This window comes from Oncorhynchus mykiss, chromosome 3 (assembly GCF_013265735.2).
Source record: "Oncorhynchus mykiss isolate Arlee chromosome 3, USDA_OmykA_1.1, whole genome shotgun sequence".
Taxonomy (NCBI): domain Eukaryota; kingdom Metazoa; phylum Chordata; class Actinopteri; order Salmoniformes; family Salmonidae; genus Oncorhynchus; species Oncorhynchus mykiss.
Window position 1 is genome coordinate 37,863,823 of NC_048567.1, and position 27,462 is coordinate 37,891,284.

Sequence of the window (27,462 nt, forward strand, 5' to 3'; positions counted from 1 at the left end):
ATTTAATCCATTTTGAATACAGGCTGTAACACAGCAAAATGTGGAATAAGTCAAGGGGTATGAATACTTTCTGAAGGCACTGTATATGTATGAAAATAGGACACATATCTTACCTTTGTCAACGTGAATATAGGTTTTTCAATAGGTCTTACCTTTGTGAATGTGCATCCTCTTTGCTTCGTGACTCATGTCGTGGGCCAGGTCTCCTTCTTTAGGCCCAGGCAGAATGCTAGGGGAGAGGCCCAGCAGAGCTTGGTTCATTTGGTTCATAGAAAGACCATTCTGATGTATGGCTGGAGAGGAGAGAGAGTAGTACAGGTGAGCTAGAAGATGTCTTTGTCTGTTCGAATTGACCTGTATATGCCCTGTTTTTGGAAATGAACTTCTAACTATCAAATTTTGAACACGTGGATGATTCAGAATACGTGTTTTTCAATTCTGGTACTAAGGAACCCCTAATGTACAAGGATTTGTTCCATCCCAGCACTATTATACCTGATTAAACTGATCAAGTGTACTAATCATCTAGCACTTGATTTGTTGGATCAGGTGTGTTACTGCTGTTGGGCTGAAAGAAAAACCTACACACCCAGTGAGTAACTAGGACTAGGATTGAAGAGCACTACATATCCCAAATCAATCAATTTATCAGTTCAGTACAACAAAAACAACAATATCAAAATTGGGTTAGTGGGTTAGCGGGGTGGGTTTGTTTACTTGCGGAACTGAACACGCAGTTAGCCAGTCTGACTCGTTGCATGGGGAGGGAATAGGGGGACGTACGTATCCTGTCTGAGGAGCTCTCTGTGTGGGCCGGTGAGCTGGAGACACTGCTGCTGCGGTGGGACGACGGGTGGCTGCCGGGCCTCCTGCCGTCCTCTAAGGAGGGGGTGGGGGAGGGACTGTCTGGGACACGCTCCTGTCAATGACAGAGGGACATCAGTGACAAGGTCATCAGTGACAACTAAGGTCCATGAAAGTAGATGCTATGTAATCAATGTACATTTCCATAGTGCTTTCCACTCTGTCATCGCAGTCAAAAGTTCAGGATAAGTAACTTTAAATGTGCAGAGCTGTATGGTAGTTATACACAGTGTGTGTCCATTCTGCCAGTTTATCTCAATGACTGTGGTGACTATTCTTCAGGGCATGCTCTGTTTGTTGCTGTATCATGGCAGCCATGTTGTAATGTGTTTACTATACAGTTTAGTAAATTAAGTCCATTCTAGTGGTTTACCTTGATTACTGAGGTGACCATTCTGCAGGGCAGGCTCTGCTGCTGTGCCACATCGGCCATGTTGGAATATAACAGTGTTTCCCAATCCTGGTCCTGGGGACCCAAATGGGTGCATATTTTATTTTTGCCCTAACAGTAACAAAGTTATGGGTCCTAAGGATAAGGATTGGGAAACACTGTCATATAATATAATACTTTCTAGTTTAGTATTATGTTTATTATACACAGCTTACCTTGATAACTGAGGTGACCATTCTGCAGGGCAGGCTCTGTTGCTGTGCAACGGCGGCCATGTTGGCGATGGTGCTGAGGTGGTTCATCTGGCTCATTGCCATGGTGACAGAAGCAGGGGGCAAGCTGCACGGGATCAGGGGGTGGGGCATCATCATGAAGGGCAGTTCCAAACCTACAACAGGTGAGAAAGGTGATTGGTTAACGGAAACCATGGTTGATTGATTCATCTGGATTGGAGGAAATTGATAGTTTAATTGGTTAATTTGACATAAAGGTAACCATTAAGGGCTGGTTTCAGTCATAACCTTCTACAATGTTAAGATTTTTGTTAGACCATAAGAAAAACTTTATCTAAATGTAACTGTAAAACCCTATTCACATGTGACTAGTATTACTAGAGAATGTTATGTAATTATTAGCCCAGAATGTCCCTTATTCCAGAGTTGTTGTTTTTCTTCAAAGCTGATCCCTGTAAATCTTATTTTTTTCAATAAATAGACAGTTATGACGGAAGCCTGGAGGTTTTTTTCTAGGTGTGAAGATATTTAAACAAGTCCCGGTGATAACAGGGCAACACTGATAACTCCAGCTTGGTTCCCAAGTTTAGAAACCATACCAAACCATCTTTGGTATATTGTCGCCATACCATTTGAATTTAGGAAGCATGGTCATAATCACTATTTTATGTTGGGATTTTTTATTAGAAGACATCCTACAGTAAATGCTCCCCAGCCTTCAGATGTGATGTGTTTTTAGGCTATGGATGACAAAGTGAATTGATACTTTTCCTATACTTTCCTAATGTTTAGCTCAGTTGTATGCTGCTGCTTTGGGTTGCATTAAATAGGAGCAATATTTTTTACTGATGCATGTTGGCAAGGTTCAATTAATTCACACAAACTTATAAACAAAAGCATTTACTGTGAAAGTTGACACATGTAGGCCCTTCATATATAGGCTATGAACAACTATTTATCGAATCAGTTATTGTTTTCTTGCTCAAAACGCGAGCAACACCTTTCAAACTCAGACATTTCTCTCAAAACACAGGGATGTCAATTAGCACAGGACTAGTATTATCAGCAGTAGCTTATTCTGTCTGGAATTGTTACTCTCCTGCCATGTAAAAATAACTGACATGGCAGATTCGGACGGGGCTAAAATGACATATGTGGTGTTTTGTGCTCGTGCACATAATTACATTACCCGACCTCCCCCAGTAAGACTAATCCTGTTCGAATAGGGCTTAAAACTGCAAATAGCGCATTGTAAATTTGATTGAATTAAGATTTACTGAAATATTCTTTCTCTCATACCGAGGTGGGTGGCCATGCTGGTATAACCTACAGATCACTGATACTGACATGCCATGCAATGACAAAATAACAGCATAAAATTATTATTATCAAACAACACTACACTACTTTACTCTAATAAATTTAGCTGGATGAGTTAAACCCGGTCCTTCGCTACAGTATATTTTGAGATGTAAATGTTTAACAACAGATGTTAATAATAGATACCATAATAGTAATGAAAATGGTAATGATGATAACAGTAGTTGAAAGCCAAACGTTTACACTGCCATAAAAGGCACATCAATTATTCTGTGGCTGAAAAAAAGGTCCACATTATGGAAATAGGGCTTACTACTTACACATAAGGCATAATCTCAGTATGCATCCCAAATGGTACCCTTTTCTTTATACAAATAGGGTGGCATTTGGGACAAACAAAATAAGGCAATCATTGGAAGCCATTACCCAAATGACTTGTTAAAACACGCTAATAGCAAAACAAGTATCTTCAGAACTACTGTGTGACAAATGTCTACAGGCTACTGTATTGTGTATAGGGCTAGTGTGGACTTAGGATACTAGGATACTCTTACAACAACAGGGAACTTTCAATTCATTTCGGCTCTGTTCTGTGATCTGCACTGGCCACTGTACCCCATTACAAGATCCGATATCTAACAAATGTTTCAAATTACTACATTTTGGCTCTGCAATTAGTGATCTAATTGGTCAAAGTGGAGAGATTACTTGGCCAGAAATGTAAGGAGTGCTCTGCTGTGCCTTTAGGTGGTACAGTATAATGAAAATGGTCTAACTTTCAAAGAACATGAACACAGCTAGGTGTGTGTTCCGGAAACCACACACACCCATTTGTCTGCATAATCCCCCATATCTATATATATATATATATATATATATATATATATATATATATATATATATATATATACAGTACCAGTCAAAAGTTTGGACACACCAACTCATTCCAGGGTTTTTCTTTGGTTTTACTACTTTCTACATTGTAGAATAACAGTGAAGACATCAAAACTATGAAAAAACACACATGTAATCATGTAGTATCCAAACGTGTTAAACAAATCTAAATATATACACTGCTCAAAAAAATAAAGGGAACACTTAAACAACACAATGTAACTCCAAGTCAATCACACTTCTGTGAAATCAAACTGTTCACTTAGGAAGCAACACTGATTGACAATACATTTCACATGCTGTTGTGCAAAATGGAATAGACAACAGGTGGAAATTATAGGCAATTAGCAAGACACCCCCATTAAAGGACCACTTCTCAGTTCCTATGCTTCCTGGCTGATGTTTTGGTCACTTTTGAATGCTGGTGGTGCTTTCACTCTAGTGGTAGCATGAGACGGAGTCTACAACCCACACAAGTGGCTCAGGTAGTGCAGCTCATCCAGGATGGCACATCAATGCGAGCTGTGGCAAGAAGGTTTGCTGTGTCTGTCAGCGTAGTGTCCAGAGCATGGAGGCGCTACCAGGAGACAGGCCAGTACGTCAGGAGACGTGCTTACAGCCCAACACCGTGCAGGACGTTTGGCATTTGCCAGAGAACACCAAGATTGGCAAATTCGCCACTGGCGCCGTGTGCTCTTCACAGATGAAAGCAGGTTCACACTGAGCACATGTGACAGACGTGACAGAGTCTGGAGACGCCGTGGGGAATGTTCTGCTGCCTGCAACATCCTCCAGCATGACCGGTTTGGAGGTGGGTCAGTCATGGTGTGGGGTGGCATTTCTTTGGGGGGCCGCACAGCCCTCCATGTGCTCGCCAGAGGTAGCCTGACTGCCATTAGGTACCGAGATGAGATCCTCAGACCCCTTGTGAGACCATATGCTGGTGCGGTTGGCCCTGGGTTCCTCCTAATGCAAGACAATGCTAGACCTCATGTGGCTGGAGTGTGTCAGCAGTTCCTGCAAGAGGAAGGCATTGATGCTATGGACTGGCCCGCCCGTTTCCCAGACCTGAATCCAATTGAGCACATCTGGGACATCATGTCTCGCTCCATCCACCAACGCCACGTTGCACCACAGACTGTCCAGGAGTTGGCGCATGCTTTAGTCCAGGTCTGGGAGGAGATCCCTCAGGAGACCATCCGCCACCTCATCAGGAGCATGCCCAGGCGTTGTAGGGAGGCCATACATGCACGTGGAGGCCACACACACTACTGAGCCTCATTTTGACTTGTTTTAAGGACATTACATCAAAGTTGGATCAGCCTGTGGTGTGGTTTTCCACTTTAATTTTGAGTGTGACTTCAAATCCAGACCTCCATGGGTTGATAAATTTGATTTCCATTGATAATTTTTGTGTGATTTTGTTGTCAGCACATTCAACTATGTAAAGAAAAAGTACTTAATAAGAATATTTCATTCATTCAGATCTAGGATGTGTTATTTTAGTGTTCCCTTTATTTTTTTGAGCAGTGTATTATATTTGAGATTCTTCAGCTAGGGGTCATGATAAGGGCTGTACCAAAATGTTTGATGTATTAGAATAATTGATTAGGCTTATGTTGTATTAATAGAAGGGGAGGGGTTATAAGACCCCTCCCTCCTTACATTTATAGGGTCCTAGACTACAGATTAAGAATATGCAGTATATATTCATTATAGAGGTTTAGTATTGTTCCACAGTTGTTTTCTAGTTTTCTCACTCTTTCTCTTATAAAGAGACCCCTCTGAGAAATGTGTGACTGAGACAGAACTCTGCAGGGGTGTGTAGGACATAAGACTTGTCAAACATTCCACAATAAATCAACTTTGGGGAGTGGACATTTACTGCTAAATTTTTAGATAACACTAAAAGCCATTGTTTATAAATCTTTGTAGGCACGGTAAAAAGGTATTGACGTAGGAAGTGACATCAACAGGGCTGGACTTCGGGTTTAACAAAACAACTTGAGACCCTTTGTTTGAACTTACTCAGAAACATGCATTATGTTCCTGTTGTGAACTTCTGTCTGCAATTGCATTAATATAGGTTTTTGAATGATTTAATTAAAGAAATTGTTATAATGCTAATTTCACCAATGAGCCAATGATTGACAAGGACGAAAGGAACGAACCCTAACAACAGCTTTGCACAAAATAGAATATAGTAAAAATTGTTGTGACGTGACTATCATTAATGTGATGACGGTTATTTTATCAAATCAATTACAGTGGCTTGCGAAAGTATTCACCCCCCTTGGCATAGTTTTGATGTCTTCGCTATTATTCTGCAATGTAGAAAATAGTACAAATAAAGAAAAACCTTTGAATGAGTAGGTGTGTCCAAACTTTTGACTGGTACTGCTTATATATTTGTATATATTTTCCTTTACTATTTTCCCCTAACCCTACCACCCCTCCCTAATTGGAGTAAAATAATGGACCACAATAATTATGCTTCTACTTCCAGCTTATACATACTATATACATTTTACGAACACAGTATATTTTACATTAGTTATCTTTTATTTGTTTTTAGTCCCATGATTCAGCTACCCTCAACCCCTCCATCTATCTCTGAAGACCCTTCCACCACTTCTTTGGGGGACATTGAACTTGGCGGGATGAAAAGTGACTGGGAACATTTTGGTCTTGTTCTTCTGCCACTCAGATGCTTCCCCCCGAAGTAGTTTAAAGCCAAAATCTAAAAACCAGTTTGGCTCTATAGAAAAGAAGAGAAAAAACACAGCTAGACCCACCACACAAAGCTAATCCACAAAACAACTGCTTTTGCGAGAAAACATCAGTTGCCAACAAGGGGTAAGGCGATCTACACAGCAAAGAAAACCTCAAAAGACAAGGGCTGTGGAATGAAAGACACAGAGGTAGTCCTTCTCTCCGTTGTTCCCTCCCATTCCTCCCGAATCATGTTGATTTCCATAAGAAAGATGGCATGCAGAATCCAAGTGGCAAGCATTCCCAAACATGAAGAAGGCGAGGGAGAAAAAAGCCAAGGCGTGCACCTTCGGTCCCACCAACTTTGCCGTTGGATCTTCGTTTCTGAATCAATTAACTCTCAGCATCCTGGGCTCAATTAAAACAGTGCCACAGAGGGCCTGATGTCAGGGGTACTTACAGTGAGACATCATGGAGAGGCCCACTGTATGTATGTGTGTATCTACATTTCCAATGCACTCAAGGGCCAAGGGGGAGCGCTATTCTGCCTTTGAGGGATACACACGGCGAAGTGCACAAGCACACATGCAGCACAGGCATGTGCAAGAACACAGACCGAAACACACACACACTGCGTCTGACTTACATCGTCAGGAAATCAACATACAAATAAGAGGAGAGAGATTTAAAAAATATATATAATAATCATTGCCTGAGACTGATATGACTTTGCTTTTGTCATTCAAATACTGTTTTATCAATCATAGTTCTGAGTGATGTCTCTTGTGTTAACCACTGTATTGTACTTCTATGATATGTCTCAGTCTGAAAGGTACGCACGCGCATGCACACACACACACACACACACACACACACACACGTGATCTCTCTCAACCATTTTCAAATTATGTTTCCTCCATAAAGGACCATTCAGTTGACTGTAGGGGAACCTGCTGTAGGCCAAGATGAGTTCATACAGTCCTTTTATGTGGGATTGAAAGGCACTGGGCACACAGAGATTGGTTTGGATTGGTTGGATTCAATGTAAAAGATGAGGTGTTGTTGGAACATAGCTGAGTGTTTTATTTGTTTATTTGAGTGGGTGGTTTTTTTCAGACATATTGTTGCTGGCTTTGTTTTGGAAGGGATTCAATTACTTTTCCCAGGTACTTACAGTACATGATGAATTTATACTGAATGGGTTAGAATTAGATTGACCAACTATTGTCATTTTAAATAATATGGACATTGGTATATGTGCGTGTGTGACTGCATTATTTGTGAACAATCTGAAAAGGACCTAACTTGATCAACATTACAGTAAGTGAGGTTTTAATGTAATCACATCGCTAGATGCATTCGTTTGTCAGTTACTGTTATTCGCCTATACAGTGGTTCAACTTCAGCGAGTTTAATTCCCATGTGTTGCTTTCCTAGTGAAAGGCATAAACAACAGCATTTTGAGTAATTTACCTGGAGTAAGCCCTAGGGACTTCTAAAGGTAAACTCCTACTTAGCTACCATCATTAAAACAAAATGAATTAATACGCAGGCAAACAGCTCAAGCTATGGGTAATACAGTACTTTGGAAGTGCACGCATGAATAAGCAACAATCCAAATCATGGAGGATAAATGGATTGAATTCAAACACCCTTTGGAAAGATCACATGATTAAAAAGGTGTTGTCTGACAGAAACATATGGAGTAGGTCTGGAAAACGACAAGCAGGTTCAAGTATTAATACAAAATCAGTTGATGAAGGGTTTAACATTATTAAAAAGAGGGCAATAATTGCTACCTCTTTCATGGACTAAAATGACTGAGTCATTAACTTAAAGTGGTACAATATCCTCTATTGTTAATCCTTCTGGTGTTCTAGCGGTGTGTGTGTGTGTGTGTGTGTGTGTGTGTGTGTGTGTGTGTGTGTGTGTGTGTGTGTGTGTGCGTGTGTGTTAGAGGTCGACCGATTATGATTTTTCAACCCCAAAACCGATTATTGGAGGACCAAAAAAGCCGATACCGATTAATCGGGCAATTTATTTATAATAATGACAATTACAACAATACTGAATGAACACTTACTTTAACTTAATATAATACATCAATAAAATCAATTTAGCCTCAAGTAAATAATGAAACATGTTCAATTTGGTTTAAAAAAATGCAAAAACAAAGTGTTGGAGAGGAAAGTAAAAGTGCAATATGTGCTATGTAAGAAAGCTAACGTTTCAGTTCCTTGAGAACAAATGAAAGCTGGTGGTTCCTTTTAACATGAGTCTTCAATATTCCCAGGTAAGAAGTTTTAGGTTGTAGTTATTATAGGAATTATAGGACTATTTCCCTCTATACCATTTGTATTTAATTAACCTTTGACTATTGGATGTTCTTATAGGCACTTTAGTATTGCCAGTGTAACAGTATAGCTTCCGTCCCTCTCCTCGCTCCTCCCTGGGCTCGAACCAGCAACACAACGACAACAGCCACCATCAATGCAGCGTTACCCATGCAGAGCAAGGGGAACAACTACCAGAAGGCTCAGAGCGAGTGACGTTTGAAAGGCTATTAGCGCGCGCTAACTAGCTAGCCATTTCACTTCGGTTACACCAGCCTCATCTCGGGAGTTGATATGCTTGAAGTCATAAACAGCGCAATGCTTGACGCACAGCGAAGAGCTGCTGGAAAAATGCCAGAAAGTGCTGTTTGAATGAATGTTTACGCGCCTGCTTCTGCCTACCACTGCTCAGTAGATACTTGTATGCTTGTATGTTCAGTCAGATTATATGCAACGCAGGACACGCTAGATAATATCTAGTAATATCATCAACCATGTGTAGTTAACTAGTGATTATGATTATGGTTTTTTATAACTTAAATTGAATGCTAGCTAGCAACTTACCTTGGCTTACTGCATTCGCGTAACAGGCAGTCTCCTTGTGGAGTGCAACGAGAGAGAGGCGGGTCGTTATTGCGTTGGACTAGTTAACTGCAAGGTTGCAAGATTGGATCCCCCGAGCTGACAAGGTGAAAATCTGTCGTTCTGCCCCTGAACACGGCAGTTAACCCACCGTTCCTAGAACGCCATTGAAAATAAGAATGTGTTCTTAAAGGACTTGCCTAGTTAAATAAAGATTAAATAAAGGTGTAAAAAATAAAAAATTCATGTAAAAAAATTTGGCAAATCGACGCCCCAAGTAAGAGATAGCAAGGACTGGAGAGGATCTGTCCAGGCCTCTCTCTCTCTCTCTCTGTCTCACTCGCTGATTAAGTAGGACCGTGCGGACGACGGGGGAATGCGAAATTGGTTGACAACACAACCAAAGCTGAAGAATCCTTGTGTTTGCTAATATATGGCTTGTGTCAAGCCTATCTGTCAAACTAAAACACATTTGAATGTGGTCAGAGCCTTTGATTTGGATTGGGAAAGACACAGGGTTGATTTGTACTGTGTTGCTAAAAGCCTCCTTTTGCTTTCATGGTACAGAGATGTGTTTTTCTTCTGATATGTCAAAAAACTATAAATGGCAGTTTTAATCAAATTTCTAGAATTACTTCTTGTACATTCACATACTCCAAAACAATCTTGGCTTTTTTACTAAATGCCCTTGTAAAATGCCCCTGAGTTGCTGCTGCATTGCTCAGACAAAGGTGAGAGCATGGTCTATAGGTGTGTAACTTTTTTGTGGTCGTGTTGGGGGATTTGTTGGGTTTTGCACCCAAATCCCATAAATAAACGATTGGCTGGTGAAAAGAAAATGGTTGCGTCCCAAACAGCACCTCATTTCCTGTATAGCGGGTACCATTTGGGACACAAGCCAATGGCTCTGAGCTGTGGGCCATTTTAGTGGTCTCACAGTACCACTAATCAACCAGATATCTTTATTGTAAGTACACATTTCTCCAGAAGGCAACAGCACAGCCTTATGAGGTGGGTGGGCCATTAAACTTCATCAGATAGAGAAGCGCAAGCTACAGGAAATATACAACAAAAAACCCAGAAACTTAAGGTCGTATTGTGGCAGTTCATGGGCTGTTTTCATCTACACATGTACAGGCACACAAACATAGACATACAAACACATACCCAGAAATACACACACATCCCCTACACACACACACACATATGAGCACACGCATTCCCACACACACAAACACAGACATAAAGACACATATACGCAGACACCACAGGGGGTTGGTGGCACCTTAATTGGGGAGAACAGGCTCATGGTAATGACTGGAGAGGAGTAACTGGAATAGTATCAAATACACCAAACACAGTGTTTCCAGGTGTTTGATGCCATTCCATGAGCTAGCTCCCTTCCGGCCATTATAATGAACCTTCAGCAGCCTCCTGTGACAGACACGCACACACTTCCCCTGCACGCACACACAATCACACACACCGATCCACACAGAGACTACACACAACACACATGACCACAATATAGACGACCTTCGTATAGCAGCAGCATGAAAGAGATACACATACTTTCCAATGATTCAGGTGGGAAGGAACACTTGCAAACTTATGTCATGTAATGTACTGTAAATGAATGTTAGAGAAAGTAATGATAACAAAACATCTTTGGTTTGATGAGGTAGCATAATGACTTGCCTCCCCTGAACCGCTATGCGCACATTTACTCTAGTGTTGCACGGTATACTTAAACTTTGGTATTTTTTCAATACTAGAACATTAAAAACTATTAGGTGCTAGAATTGTTGTTACATTCGCTACATCTGTCAAATGTGTCTCACGGATCAAGCCTGTATATCAGCGCAGCCGACCCCTTATTATAGCGCGCTGCGTGCCTGCTCCACTTTCTCATTGCTAGCCTGCACTGAGAGTCTGGGCCGCATTATGTTCGCTCCCCACTCATGCTGCACAGAAGTTAACATACTTGAACAATGCGACACATCATGAAGAAATGTTGAAACTGTTCATTATTGTTCGCAAAACAATGTCCAAACAGGCTAGAACACTTTACAATGCAAGAAGATACTGGTACCTTCCAGCTTTGTAGGCAAACTTTCCTTGCTAGCTTTCCTAAAGCTAATATAAATTCACTACCCAAGTACTTTGTTTGTAATACCATAATGGAAAATATGCTGATTTCAAAGCTGATTGCCATCAAAAAAATATTAATTCACTTATTTGGCCTCTTCACATCTCTCCCAAAGATGATCCACTTCCTCAGCGAACTGACTGTGCTCTGACAGGCCGCCCCCCTCTTGCCTTGTGTATGATGTCATTACTGGTTAAAGACAGCGCACATTTTTATAAAAGAAGCAACTTCTATGCAAATGTTGTTGATCAGTACAATTAAATCATTCCAAGCTCAATAGCTCAATGCATGCACACACTCCTACTGAAAATGCATTCACCTGCATTGTGGATAGGAATAGGCAACATATTTTTGATTTACCCAGTTTATCAATATAGATTTAAAAACAAAGTAAAATGTATTGTATGATTGTATTATTGATTAATTAATGAATACATGGCTGTCTGAAAATTGTTGACATGAATGATAATGAACTCAAAAGATGCCCAAATATTGAACAGAGCAGAAGCTGAATTTATCTGTTTGGATCAAGTGCCATTCTGTGACTTTAATATGTCTTCTTCTTTTGCCGTGGTGTCATTTTGGTATGGTTTTGGTATTGAGTATCATGATGGTATCGAGTATTGTGATACTAAGCCTGGTGTTGGTATCATGACAACACTAATGTACTCACACACACACTCACACATACACACAGTATATCATGTGTTAGGAAATACCCTAGAGACAGACAGTGTTATTTGTCCTGTAAGTATATACAAAAGTCTGCCACTAGCCGCCTACTTCAGACGACTGAAGCTGTGATGCAATCAATTGCAGATAGCTGTAAGGGTCTATGTGTAGATGGTGCAGAGGCGCAGGACAGCAGAGATGAGTCAATAAAAGTAACTTTACTTAAAGTCATCAAAATACAAGAGAATTACCAAGCCCACAATACGGACCACAATACAACAAACAATCACTCACAACCAAACATGGGGAAACAGAGGGTTAAATAATAAACAGGTAATTGGGGAATAGAAACCAGGTGCGTAAGACAAAGACAAAACAAATGGAAAATGAAAAGTGGATCGGCGATGGCTAGAAGGCCGGTGACGTCGACCGCCGAACACTGCCCGAACAAGGAGAGGGACCGACTTCGGCGGAAGTCGTGACAATAGCGGTTTTCCGGGGAAATCGCTTTCAGAAGTGTGTTTTAAATAAAGTGTCAACTCCTTCCATCTGGGATATCCTCCATCCAGGATATTCTGGTGATTGACTGAATCAATTCACATCACTACTAAGAAAATAGAATGAATGGTTACAAGAGGTTGAAAAGATCATTCTGTTTAGATAATTCTGCCATGGAGTCACAACGTAGTATCTACGTAGCTGTGATCTGATGATCATTACATATGTCATAAATAAAAACATGATGATATGTCTTTCATAATGTCTCAACCTTCTCACAAAATAATTCCAAAATTCCACATTTTCCAAATGAACAATGTGCTTGAAAATAAGAATCCACACTAAATGTTGACCCGAAACGAACCAATTACCGCATTTATGTAATGCGCTAAACAACTTGTGGGAGGGACAGAGATGTTACAGACCAGAGTCGTTTTCATTTGGCACCAAATTATAGAAAACAGACGGATAGCGGGAGGGACAACCTGAACTTGTCCACTAAGAAGCATTTATTCATATTTTCTGTTGAAAAAAGGTTGCTACGGAGTGACCCAAAATATACAACCCAGATTAACCTAATAATCCACATGGCTAGGGATGCCCAGGACGTCCAAGCCTCCAGGAGATATTGATATTAAGCCATGACCATACTGTTCACATTTCTAGTGTGGGTCTGGGCCCATCTAACTTGACATTTGTCACAGGTCACTCACAATAAACTGATAAACACACACATAAACACACACACACACACACACACACACACACACACACACACACACACACACACACACACACACACACACACACACACACAGAGGGAGAGAGAGAACCCATTACTAGCAGCTATTACTACTGACGGTGTAATATATCCCCTGCCGAATCAATAGAGTTCTTGTGTCAGTGACACGCCAAGCAGATAGAGGAATTATTTCCATGTGATACGTAGTAAAAGGCCTCCCCCCTCTTAAAAAGATTGCTTTCAGTCAACGGGCGAGTCGTTGTCATTTGATTCACGCCGCTCTCCGCCGTCATATGGGTGCCGTTTGGGGATCGGTTTACATGTGCTGGTCATCAGACCATCTGTTTTAATTACAAAATTAGCATTACTCGCTCTGGCCTGTTCTCTTCATCTATAACCATTGGTCCTTGAGAGGAAATCAGTAAGATCGCACAAAACTCAAAAAATGTAAATGAAAAGCATAGTCAGTTAAAAACAAACTCTAATTTGCAATGACGGTCTACCCCGGCCAAACCCTAACCTGGGCGACGCAGGGCCAATTGTGCGCCTCCATATGGGACTCCCAATCCCAGCCGGTTGTGATACAGCCTGGAATTGAACCAGGGTCTGTACTGACACCTCCAGCACTGAGATGCGGTGCCTTAGACCGCTGCGCCACTCGGAAGCCAAATTATGTGATTATCGCAAACGCAAATAGGTGAAACAGGGAAGGAAGACCCAGAGTTACCTCTGCTGCAGTTCTTTATAGTTACCAACCTTCTTATTTTGGGGGGGATCCGGCGCCGACAGAGATGGCCGCCTCGCTTCGCGTTCTCAGGAAACAACGCAGTATTTTGTTTTTTGTGTATTATTTCTGACACTGTTACCCCAGGAAATCTTAATTTTAATTACATACAGCCGGGAGGAACTATTAGATATAAGAGCAACGTCAACTTACCAACATTACGACCAGGAAAACGACTTTCCCGAAGTGGATCCTCTGTTTGGTCTGTTTGGTCCACCACTCAGGACAATGGATAGGATCCCATCCGGCGACCCAAAACAACAGTGCCGCAGGAAGGGCAGAAGAAGCGGTCTTCTGGTCAGGCTCCGTAGACGGGCACATCGCGCACCGCTACCGAGTTTACTACTCGCCAACGTCCAGTCTCTTGACAACAAGGTAGACGAAATCCGAGCAAAGGTTGCCTTCCAGAGAGACATCAGAGATTGTAATGTTCTTTGTTTCACGGAAACGTGGCTCACTCGAGACACACTGTCGGAGTCGGTACAGCCACCTGGTTTCTTCACGCATCGCGCTGACAGAAACAAACATCTACCAAGAGAATTCTTTTCGATTATAATCACAGCAGTATATATCCCCCCCAAGCAGACACATCAATGGCCCTGAATGAACTTCATTGGACTCTATATAAACTAGAAACCACATATCCTGAGGCATTATTCATTGTAGCTGGGGATTTTAACAAGGCTAATCTGAAAACAAGATTCCCTAAATTTTATCAGCATACCGAATGCGCTACCCGGACGGAAAAAATCCTGGACCACTGTTACTCTAACTTCCGCGAAGCATACAAAGCCCTACCCCGCCCTCCTTTTGGAAAATCTGACCACGACTCCATTTTGTTGCTCCCAGCCTATAGACAGAAACTAAAACAGGAAACGCTCGTGCTCAGGTCTGTTCAACGCTGGTCCGACGAATATGATTCCATGCTTCAAGATTGCTTCAATCACGTGGACTGGGATATGTTCCACATAGCTTTGGATAATAACATTGATGAATATGCTGATTCCGTGAGCGAGTTTATTAGCAAGTGCATTGGTGATGTTGTACCCACAGCAACTATTAAAACCTTCCCCAACCAGAAACCGTGGATTGATGGCAGCATTCGTGCCAAACTGAAAGCGAGAACCACTGCTTTTAATCAGGGCAAGGCGACCGGAAACATGACCGAATACAAACGGTGTAGCTATTCCCTCCGCAAGGCAATCAAACAAGCTAAGCATCAGTATAGAGACAAAGTAGAGTCGCAATTCAATGGCTCAGACACGAGAGGTATGTGGCAGGGTCTACAGTCAATCACGGACTACAAAAAGAAAACCAGTCCCGCCGTGGACCACAATGTCCTGCTCCCAGAGAAACTAAACAACTTCATTGCTCGCTTTGAGGACACTACAGTGCCAAAGACACGGCCAAAACCTGCGGGCTCTCCTTCACCGCAGCCAACGTGAGTAAAGCATTTAAACGTGTTAACCCTCGCAGGGCTACCGGCCTAGACGGCATCCCTAGCCGCGTCCAAAGAGCATGCGCAGACCAGCTGGCTGGTGTTTACGGACATATTCAATGAATCCTTATCCTAGGCTGCTGTTCCCACATGCTTCAAGAGGGCCACCATTGTTCCAGTTCCCAAGAAAGCTAAATGTAACTGAGCTAAATGACTATCGCCCCGTAGCACTCACCTCCGTCATCATGAAGTGCTTTGAGAGACTAGTCAAGGAACATATCACCTCCACCCTACCTGACACCCTAGACCCACTCCAATTTGCTTACTGCCCCAATAGGTCCACAGACAACGCAATCACACTGCACACTGCCCTAACTCATCTGGACAAGAGGAATAACTATGTAAGAATGCTGTTCATCGTCTACAGCTCATCATTTAACACCATAGTACCCTCCAAACTCGTCACCTGGGTCTCGACCCCGCCCTGTGCAACTGGGTCCTGGACTTCCTGAAGGGCCGCCCCCAGGTGGTGAGGGTAGGAAACAACATCTCCACCCCGCTGATCCTCAACACTGGGGCCCCATGTGACAGATCATGTGACACTTAGATTACACATAGGTGGACTTTATTTAACTAATTATGTGACTTCTGAAGGTAATTGGTTGCACCAGATATTATTTAGGGGCTTCATAGCATAATTTTTTACATTTTTATAAACAAGTAATTTTTAAAAAATTTCACTTCACCAATTTGGACTATTTTGTGTATATGTCCATTACATGAAATCCAAATAAAAATCTATTTAAATTACTGGTTGTAATGCAACAAAATAGGAAAAATGCCAAGGGGGGTGAATACTTCTGCAAGTCACTGTAAGTATGTTGAATTATTACGTGATTAAATTAATCATTAACTCATTAGCAATATTGGGGCACCATGGACAAAGTTTGTTTAATGAGTTACCATTACCCGAATTAACTCAATAATACATCCAAATATATCATTATCATACCAGTCATCCATTAATCTTTTTTTTAACCTCATATCAGTCTCATTCTGAATGTCGTTGACTTCAACTCTGCATGAACCCTAGTCTAAATGATGATTCAGTGATACACAAATTGACTTAATTATTTAATTTATTTATTTTATTATTTTAATATTATTTAACTTATTTAACTAACTAAATAATCACACAGAAATACATAAACACGCACACATGGTATATGTTTAATTGATTACTAACATAATGCAATGAAAAGTCCCTAGTGGACTAACCCGATATGACGGCTTGTTACACAATCAAAGGGGTGGGGAAAGAAAGAGCGAAAGAAGAGAGACAAAGGAATTCAACTATCGTACATACAGTTGAATAATATGCTCACCGTAAATATGGATATTTAACACCTTATGTAAGTCTCTGGTTGTCCAGCAGAGGTCACAATGTCCTCAGTTGTAGGCTTTTTTGTCTCTGAGTGTTCGTTAGACTGAATAGATAAGACGTTCCAATTGTTGTTTGAAAAGATCTTCCTTGTGCCTTTGGTCAAAGTTCTAGACAACTTTACACGCAGAGCTGCAGATGGTGTATGTCTTAGTCTAGTCTTCTTCTCTGTTGAAAGTTTCAAAGTTTGTAACCATGTTCTGGTCTTGTAGTTTTAAACCATTTCAACGTGTAGCCACCTCTCTAAGCTTCCTGGTCACGAGTCTAACCACTCGTGACGTCCAGCTCAACACCGTCCACCTGCTTGGTCTAATGTAAATTTTGTTAGCAGTCCTTTTAGCCACTCGCCTTGGAGGGCGGATCCATGACATTGCCACAATGTCTTTGATCACGTGGGCGTGGTTAAAACAGTTCTCATTTAGAAGGCTAAAATCACATTTCATCTTCTCACAAATAGTTCAATTTACGTTTTACAACATTTAGATGTAAATCTGATAACTGGGACATATACATTCGTAGAGTTACAGTTATTTAGTTATACCGTCCTTAATGATATCACAAAACAGTAAACTTTTGACAGGATTTACAGTGCCTTGCGAAAGTCATTCGGCCCCCTGGAACTTTGCGACCTTTTGCCACATTTCAGGCTTCAAACATGAAGATATAAAAGTGTATTTTTTTGTGAAGAATCAACAACAAGTGGGACACAATCATAAAGTGGAACGACATTTATTGGATATTTCAAACTTTTTTAACAAATCAAAAACTGAAAAATTGGGCGTGCAAAATTATTCAGCCCTTTTACTTTCAGTGCAGCAAACTCTCTCCAGAAGTTCAGTGAGGATCTCTGAATGATCCAATGTTGACCTAAATGACTAATGATGATAAATACAATCCACCTGTGTGTAATCAAGTCTCCGTATAAATGCACCTGCACTGTGATAGTCTCAGAGGTCCGTCAAAAGCGCAGAGAGCATCATGAAGAACAAGGAACACACCAGGCAGGTCCGAGATACTGTTGTGAAGAAGTTTAAAGCCGGATTTGGATACAAAAAGATTTCCCAAGCTTTAAACATCCCAAGGAGCACTGTGCAAGCGATAATATTGAAATGGAAGGAGTATCAGACCACTGCAAATCTACCAAGACCTGGCCGTCCCTCTAAACTTTCAGCTCATACAAGGAGAAGACTGATCAGAGATGCAGCCAAGAGGCCCATGATCACTCTGGATGAACTGCAGAGATCTACAGCTGAGGTGGGAGACTCTGTCCATAGGACAACAATCAGTCGTATATTGCACAAATCTGGCCTTTATGGAAGAGTGGCAAGAAGAAAGCCATTTCTTAAAGATATCCATAAAAAGTGTTGTTTAAAGTTTGCCACAAGCCACCTGGGAGACACACCAAACATGTGGAAGAAGGTGCTCTGGTCAGATGAAACCAAAATTGAACTTTTTGGCAACAATGCAAAACGTTATGTTTGGCGTAAAAGCAACACAGCTCATCACACTGAACACACCATCCCCACTGTCAAACATGGTGGTGGCAGCATCATGGTTTGGGCCTGCTTTTCTTCAGCAGGGACAGGGAAGATGGTTAAAATTGATGGGAAGATGGATGGAGCCAAATACAGGACCATTCTGGAAGAATGATGGAGTCTGCAAAAGACCTGAGACTGGGACGGAGATTTGTCTTCCAACAAGACAATGATCCAAAACATAAAGCAAAATCTACAATGGAATGGTTCAAAAATAAACATATCCAGGTGTTAGAATGGCCAAGTCAAAGTCCAGACCTGAATCCAATCGAGAATCTGTGGAAAGAACTGAAAACTGCTGTTCACAAATGCTCTCCATCCAACCTCACTGAGCTCGAGCTGTTTTGCAAGGAGGAATGGGAAAAAATGTCAGTCTCTCGATGTGCAAAACTGATAGAGACATACCCCAAGCGACTTACAGCTGTAATCGCAGCAAAAGGTGGCGCTACAAAGTATTAATTTAAGGGGGCTGAATAATTTTGCACGCCCAATTTTTCAGTTTTTGATTTGTTAAAAAAGTTTGAAATATCCAATAAATGTCGTTCCACTTCATGATTCTGTCCCACTTGTTGTTGATTCTTCACAAAAAAATACAGTTTTATATATTTATGTTTGAAGCCTGAAATGTGGCAAAAGGTCGCAAAGTTCAACGGGGCCGAATACTTTTGCAAGGCACTGTATTATTTTGATCCCCACCAACCATTTTCCACATTCTTTATGTTGGAAATATTGTTTCATTATCCACTTTTGAATGTTGGAGTTTTGGTGTCAGATTCTCTCTCTACACAAATTATGTTTGACTTCTCCATACTGCAGATCCAGAGAGAGAAAGTTTACGACCGGTCGTTAAAGTCATAGAATCGGCCCCACTCCCCCCTTCCTCTCTGGTGGGAGAGAGGGGGGGGAGTGGCTTTCTTTGATCCTCACCCAGGAGGGAAAGTCATGACAAAATATAGAAAAACCCTGGAATGACTAGGTGTGTCCAAACTTTTGACTGGTACTGTATATAATATTTTTACACGACACAAGTACTTAGTCTCCTCCATCTTTGTTTGTGTCTGTTGTGAAATGACTCTATCAACATCATTAACATTCAAACGCGTTCACAGCCAAATGCATGCATATTTCAATACCACTTTCACGCCCTGATCTGTTTCACCTGTCCTTGTGATTGTCTCCATCCTTTCCAGGTGTCACTTATTTTCCCTGGTGTATTCATCCCTGTGTTTCTTGTGTCTCTGTGACAGTTCGTGCTCCTGCTTTTCTATTCTGTTTTACTAGTCCTCCCGTTTTGACCTTTGCCTGTTTTTCTGGACTCCATTCCCACCTGCCTGACCATTCTGCCTGCCCTGACCTCGAGCCTGCCTGCTATTCTGTACCTCTGGAACTGAACTGGTTTTGACCTTTTGCCTGTCCATGACCATTCTCTTGCATACCCCTTTTGGATTGTTAATAAATATCTTGGAATCTAACCATCTGCCTCCTGTGTCTGTATCTGGGTCTCGCCGTGTGCCCTTATAACCACTTTATTTCACATCACTCAAAAAACCTGCGAAAGCCCGTCATCAGTGAAAGGTTGGAATGTCATCTATTACACAGTATCACATTGAACCCAAGTGACACTGTCTTTTCAAATTGTCTTGATCTCTTCACTCCCTAAAGGTCAGCCCCTATCCCTGCTAAATGCAACCTGACAGTGGATGCTACAAAGGGGACAGCCCCGACGCATGCATCACCCGCTGCATCAAATTCCTTCATATTAATCACTCCAATTAATGAAGAAGGAAGCCCTAATGTTGATGAGGGCTGACAAGTCGACTGGTCAGTTGTTTTTATTTAACCGTGCCCCTGTCGTGGTGAGGTAACCGCAAGAGACAGTTGTACAAATATTTGCATGACATGTGGTTTGTGTAGCGTGCCACACTTTTTTACTCTGTCTTCCTCTCTCCCTCTATTTTTGTGATGATCCTCTCTACCTCTCCCTTTCTCTCTTCTTTTGTCTCTCTCTCTCTCTCTCTCCCTCTTGATCTCTCTCTCACAGCTCTAATAAGACCGCCACACCACCACTGCCACTCAAAGATGATAGAACTTGATATGGATCATTACAGGAATAATGTTTAATCAATTCTCCTTGATATTCTAATCTATATCAGCATTTGTGTGCCTCCACACAATTCCCCCATAATGCATATTACAATTTTAAAGCGGATGCTTAACAGCCGAATGCAAGCGAAATTAGAACAAGGACATTTGACTTCATTAACATACATTTAAGATTATCGAGTTTATCTTATGAAATAAAAATGTGTCACCTGACATTATCTGTCACCTGACTCCCCTGGGCCTGAGTCACTAGTAGAGAGGTTGGGAGGACCAAAGTCCAGGAGGAAGAGAGGGAGAGAGAAGAAAGGGAGAGAGAGAGAGAGAGAGAGAGAGAGAGAGAGAGAGAGAGAGAGAGAGAGTCCTCTGTACAGTTTTGTTCAGTCTATATAGTCTGTCTGTCTGTCTGTCTGTCTGTCTGTCTGTCTGTCTGTCTGTCTGTCTGTCTGTCTGTCTGTCTGTCTGTCTGTCTGTCTAAAGGAGGGCAGGCAGTCAGACAGTCAATGCCCCAGGCCACCAGTTCAGTGCTAAGTTAATGTCCTAGACCTAGGCCACCAGCACTAACCAAGCTAGAGTCCTAAGGCTACCCAATGCTAACCAGGCTAACATCCTAGGCAACCAGTGCTAATCAGGCTAACATCCTAGACCACCAGTGCTAATTAAATTCAGTTTGATAAAACTTTATTTATCTCCTCAGGCACAATTAAGAAAGTAATTTTACAAGTATTAACCAAGCTAACATCCTAGGCCACCAGTGCTAAGGAGGCTAACATGGCTAACAAAGCCAGGCACTAGCTAGTGGCTAGATGTGTCCTTCCACCCTGAGAGCTTTATTATTAGAAAGGACATCAACTGACTAATTAAATTGCAGCAGTGAAGCTTGGTTGACAGCTGGTGCAGAGCTTGTGACCAAAAAATATCCCTTTCAAAGAGTAGGAGGCACTGCACACTGCATGAAGATGGACTTATTTTATTTACAGTATTTATTAGTCTACATTTATTTATCCAGGTTTGCTTTTGATATCATATCTAGGATTATTTTCCAGGATTATTACGTGTGATTTAATGCACAGTAATTTCTACATCCTGTAATGTATTTATTGTAATAACAATGGTTTAATTGTTGTTCCTCTACTAAACCATACAATACAGACACAGTCACAGACATAAAAAGAAAGACATTCTACAGAATACAACAATTAACATATATTCTAACCCAGTTTGCAATACAATCAATGCCATATGGCCTATCTTAGTGTTTACCCCATATATAGAGAAACCTAGTTAAACATTGATCTCAGATAATAAGGGCTAAATGTGTTGATGTACCGTCTGGAGGAACAATGTGTCCTGGTTCAGTTCTCTGCTGCTATGGGGGAAAAAACACACACACACACCAAAACTTAACATGGGGCATTTGGAGCTTGCCAAAATGAATACACCCTGAATAATTGATGAAGACCTTTTAAAATAATTGTTATCTGTCTGCTGACGACCGCAAACATGAAACCCACTGATGAGGAGAAAATATGGTTTTAACAAGTCAATAATGGCAAGAGCAACCGGAGCAAGCTTAATCAATGAGGCCGCTGCGTTTGCAAACAAGGACCTGAGTTATAATGCCGATAATTGATTCTCTCCCCCTGTCCTTTCCTCCATCTCTCTCTCTTTATCTGTGTCTTTCTCTCTCTTTTATCCCTCTCTTTGTTCTCCCCTTCACGTGATGTCATTGTTTATTGATTCCTTCCTCCGGGGGGGGGGTTTGGGAGAGGTGATGGGAAGTTTCCCGAGTTTGTTTATCGCTGTGACTTCTGCTCCCCTTCTCCCTTCTCCCTCCTCCCTCTCTCCTTCCCCATTTTAAATTTTGCAAGCTGCCACAAGCAGCTTAACCAAAAAGGATTAAGTCCCATAGCCAACTGAGAACACAGATAATGCTCAGTAATTGGTAAAAAATGAAGATGAATGGGACAGCCAGATAAGGGCCAATTAGTTGCTCGCTGTGTACAGCTGTGGTCTTCTCCTCACGGAGCCCTCTCAGGGGCCCCAGCCAGCTCGGCAACACACACACGCACGCACACACACAAACACGCACGCACACACACACACACACACACACACACACACACACACACACACACACACACACACACACACACACACACACACACACACACACACACACACACACACACACACACACACACACACACACACACACACACACACACACACACACACACACACACACACACACACACACACACACACACACATTAATATATAAGAATGAAGAAGTGGATAGTGGATAGTTTCTTATTATTATTAGATACATTCACAAAATATAGATTACTATGTATAGCTTTGTAATACTATAAATGACCAACCGCCTAGTTTTGGAGTATTTAGAAGGTCTATTGTCCTGCTTATGTGAGGAGCTGGCTACTGTACCGGGAGACTTCCAGCAATTGGGCTAAACTAACAATATGCTAACTTCAATCATCTCCAAACTGCACGCCGAGACATTCAAATGTTTTCCATGAGTTTGTCTGACAAAGTAGATAAACAACCTAATTTTGAAATCTCGCGGTATCCCTTTAAGATGTACATGACAGCATTGTCTGGTTGATGACGGATGGAATTCCCACACCTAATTACAGACCAAATGTAAGGTCCATTACTGTCACCGCGGTGAGGTGGAGTCAGGTGCATGGCCAGAGAATGGGGGCTAGAGATGAAGAGAAAGAGGTGGAGCTCTACAACATAGAGAGCATAAACAGCGATACATGATACGATCTTACTAATTACGGTTCCCAGAGAATCTCCACTGAACCAGTCATGTCTATTTTAAATAGAGGGGGGGGGGGGGGGGGGGGGGGGGGGGGCTTGAAAAGAGAAAACAGTAAAGAGAGGGGTGTTTTCTTCTCTTCTCTGTTCTACTGGCTCATGGTCTTAAACACTTATTTTCTTTTCTCACTCCTGAAAAAAAAATTGGCAGGTTTTTGTTAGTGGGCAGCAGCTGACAATGTTTTCTGTCCCGGTAATGAAGGTTGTGGTTGGGGTCAGGGCGTTGGGATTGAATGGCTGGCTGGCTGTTTATCACACTGCAAGGCCTAGTGCCACATGCGCTCTAACCTGGTTTTGTGATCTGTAATTGTGGCATTTCCTGACAGCCACAGGAACAATCCACATTGTACACATTGTGAGGGCCTCTGAGCCCCCTTTGAAAGCAACATGGATGCTCACTCACACACACACACACACACACACACACACACACACACACACACACACACACACACCACCTCCTTTACAAGACTGTCAGGGAGAATCAAAGAGAGCGAGAGACAAACGTTTTGTCTAATCAGAGAACAAGCTCTCTCTCACACACACACACTCTCCTACCTCCCTTCCTCCCCTTTGACAGGATGTGTGGTCACTTGGCTGGGTTGAGTTGAGCTAGCTGCATGTTTTTCCTGATAAATAATAACGTTGATGCAAACAGGAAGGTCTATTTGTGATTCAGTGTTTCCCCTAAGCTTTTTTTTCAGCAGCGTTGGCAAGGTTATTGTGGGTTGGAGACGGGGTGTCAGAGTGGACAAGGCCAATGGTGCCGTCTCCAACCCAACATTTTAACGGCCCTTCTCTTAGCCACAGAGACAAAATGTTGCAATGTAATTTCCTCCAATTCTACAAATTTCGACATTGGGTGGAAAGAACATTTTACAGTTTTAAAGCTAGTTTCCTGCAATTCTACACATTTTGCCATGGCTCATGCCATGTTATTATGCTATTTAAGTGACTTAAACATAGTAAAATCCATGCCATGACATTTTTATGAATTTTAGATACTCCTTGACAATCTAGTTTTTAGTTTGGTGATTGTTAGTGTTCAAAGATGATCTTATTAAACAATGCATAGCTCCAATAGCTCCAGTACATACTTTATATCTGGCTTTAGTCATTTAAGTGTACACTGAAAATATTTTAACAACCCTGAAAATTAGTGGCGACAACGAATATCAATATAGGGGAAACAATGTGATTAATATTTCATATGTGGGAGAGAAACATTAGCGTGTTCCATTGACACCAACACAATGGCGGCAGACACACAGCAATCCAACTCCACCAACAGAATAGGGTGTCCTTCACAGTCTCTACCTCTGTCTTTCTCTGCCTCTGTCCCTTTCTCTGTTTCTGCATCTGTCTCTGCCTTTGTCCCTGCCTTTATTTCTGTCCTTGCCTCTAACATTACCTCTGTATTTGTCTTTAATTTCTCTGTCTCTGCTTTTGTGTCTGCCTTGTTTCTATACCTCTGTCTATGCCTGCATTTACCCCGCTGTCTCTGCCTCTGTCTCTTCCTTTATCTAGAAGAAGTAGTAGTAGTATTGTACAATTATTACACTATCATCCTCACCTTCAACCCTTCTGAATTACTATTTTATTTTGTATTCACACTCTCTCTCTCTCTTTCTCTTTAAAACAGAGCATTTATTCACTTCCTCATCAGAACTGCCCTGCATTGAGTCCAGACCAACAGAGCCCAACAAGGCAGTGGCCAAATCAAGTTCCCCTCTTGCACAGTCATACAGCTATATCTGTCAAGTGATTTAGAGGCCTGGATTCCACAGGCATAATGGACTATAGACCAGGACATATTAGGCATGCAGGAATCCAAGCTAGACATGGGACTAAGTACTGCAGGGAAGTATAGGCATTAGCCTAAGCAATATCCTAAGCAAGGCCCTGAGTGCTGAGAGTGAAGCAGATTATATTGCAAACATGAGCAAAACATTTATGCTCTTCATGGTATGTGTCAAAGGGTCTGTTTTTGTTTTTGTTTTAACACAATAAATGTTCCCTAGCAATGAAAGAGATCCCTTTGCAAATATGGCCATTTCATTTAACCAGATAAGTAATTGAGAAGAAATTAAACTTTACAATAGCTGACCCTCCCTGGTCTATTTTAACGAACCTTTAGGTGCAACTAGCAATTGAAACATTGACAGAACGTTGCTTTTTCTATTTTAAATGTGGAAGAAGTGTTGGCTTTCCCTTTTTAAACATTGCTTAAATGTTGCTCTCTTTACATTGTCCATCTGATAAGACTATACTATACTAATTTTGTTCCCAGACACTTCTGCCCAAAAGAGAAAGAGTCTGGTGTGGCCTTCTTTAGCCAATACAGAAAGACCGGGAGAAACTCCCGGCGCATAGGCATTGGCACCAACCAATCATCTCCCACATCTTCCCTATAACCCTCCCCCGTGTGTATGCATTACATGTCTTGTGCACCTCTTTTTAAGGAGGCACTCCTCGCAGTTGTGTGATTCGCTAAAACTAAATAATGACACATACTTTTACCCAGTAAATGTTCCTTTCTATCTCTGTTCCTTCCTTCCATCTGAAGAGACTATACTGTATCTCCTGTGGATTATCTAGATGACTTCTGCTGGCCACCCCTGTCACATGAGAGTGGCTGATATAAACAAGAGATTGCTGCGACACCCAGTAATCAATATAAGGATGGCTTCAGTACCAAACATAATTTGTCTCAGCAAGCCATTCCTTTGACCAAACGAAGCATTCATTCAAATCATAAATCTGAGGCCAATTTAAATCCAGGGAGAGTGAGTGAGAGGGGAGAGAAGGAGAGAGGCGAGATAGAAAGAGAGAAGGGGGAGAGAGAAAGAGAGATGGGGCCTCTGTCTGCCTGCCTAGCCCCTAATGATTTATTTTCTACATTTCTGCGAGAGAGATTTGTCCATACGCAGTGACAGGTCACCTTCAAACACCAGTGGCAGACTGTTCATCACCATGCACACGAGCAACTCATCGCTGCAAGTAAATATTAAAGGAAAATAATCCAATTGATTGTGGATGGGGCTGAGAGGCGTCCCCGCCATATATTTCATTCAGAGAGCTAATGTCGTGACCGACGCACCCGCGCACACAAACACACACCCATCCACACACATGCACGCGCACACACACACACACGCCTATCAAGAGAAATAAACACAGATATGCATACAGATGCACGCGCACACACACACACACACACACACACACACACACACACACACACACACACACACGCAATGGCACTCACACACCGCTGCTCCCTTCAACAGAATTATGATTCTTCAGGGAGTGCTTTCTTATGTGTTGCTGGCTGGCCGTGTGCTCAAGGTTACAATTTAAATTGTAAAAAGATAAAACAGTTTCTTATTAGCTCCATTGCCGTAGCCTTGCTGTTCTTATTCCCATTTATCTTGATTTCGGTGACCTCGTAGCCTCGTTTTCTCATTGGTCGTAGACCCGTTTTCATTTTTTGGGGATTGATGACCTCAGAGCTCATGAATTGTGCTTTGTTCAATCTGCTTAGTGACAGCATCCTGTTTTTACCCAAATATACAGCGTCAAGTACTTCTGTCGAGACACTTAATAATAGAAAGTGAATCGAAAACACTATTTAGTGTATCAAAGCTTTAGGGATTACATGGAGCCTATAATTTGTAATGGGCTCATAATAATTCAACACTATATTATCATTTTCCACAATACGCTAAGTGGCTCGGTGGCGATATGAGCAAAATCCGTCTGCATTTGTGGGCTAATAATTAATTGAAATGGCACATATTGAAAAAGCAATGCTCTTGCTGTGATTAAATAAAATAAATTAGAGACTGAGTTTATGGCTAATAGCTTTGGGATACAGTGTTCATGGATTAAACTTTGTATTAACAATGTCTGTGTTGTTTTTAGATTGGA

At 41.7% G+C, this 27,462-nt stretch overlaps 1 protein-coding gene across 4 annotated transcripts in view; it reads right to left on the reverse strand.

The window, feature by feature from the left end:
• LOC110519943 (dachshund homolog 1) overlaps positions 1-27,462 on the reverse strand; it is a 248,048-nt gene that overhangs the window by 49,114 nt on the left and 171,472 nt on the right. The window contains exons 4-7 of one of the 4 annotated variants that reach the window (XM_036974001.1): positions 1,471-1,643; positions 1,238-1,330; positions 784-919; positions 153-293 (exon numbers count right to left, since the gene is read on the reverse strand). In XM_036974001.1, coding sequence (XP_036829896.1) covers positions 153-293; positions 784-919; positions 1,238-1,330; positions 1,471-1,643 — 543 coding nt within the window. Of the gene's footprint in view, positions 1-152; positions 294-717; positions 920-1,237; positions 1,331-1,470; positions 1,644-27,462 lie in introns of all 4 variants that reach the window. The other 3 variants (XM_036974000.1, XM_036974003.1, XM_036974002.1) reach the window with 3 other exon arrangements.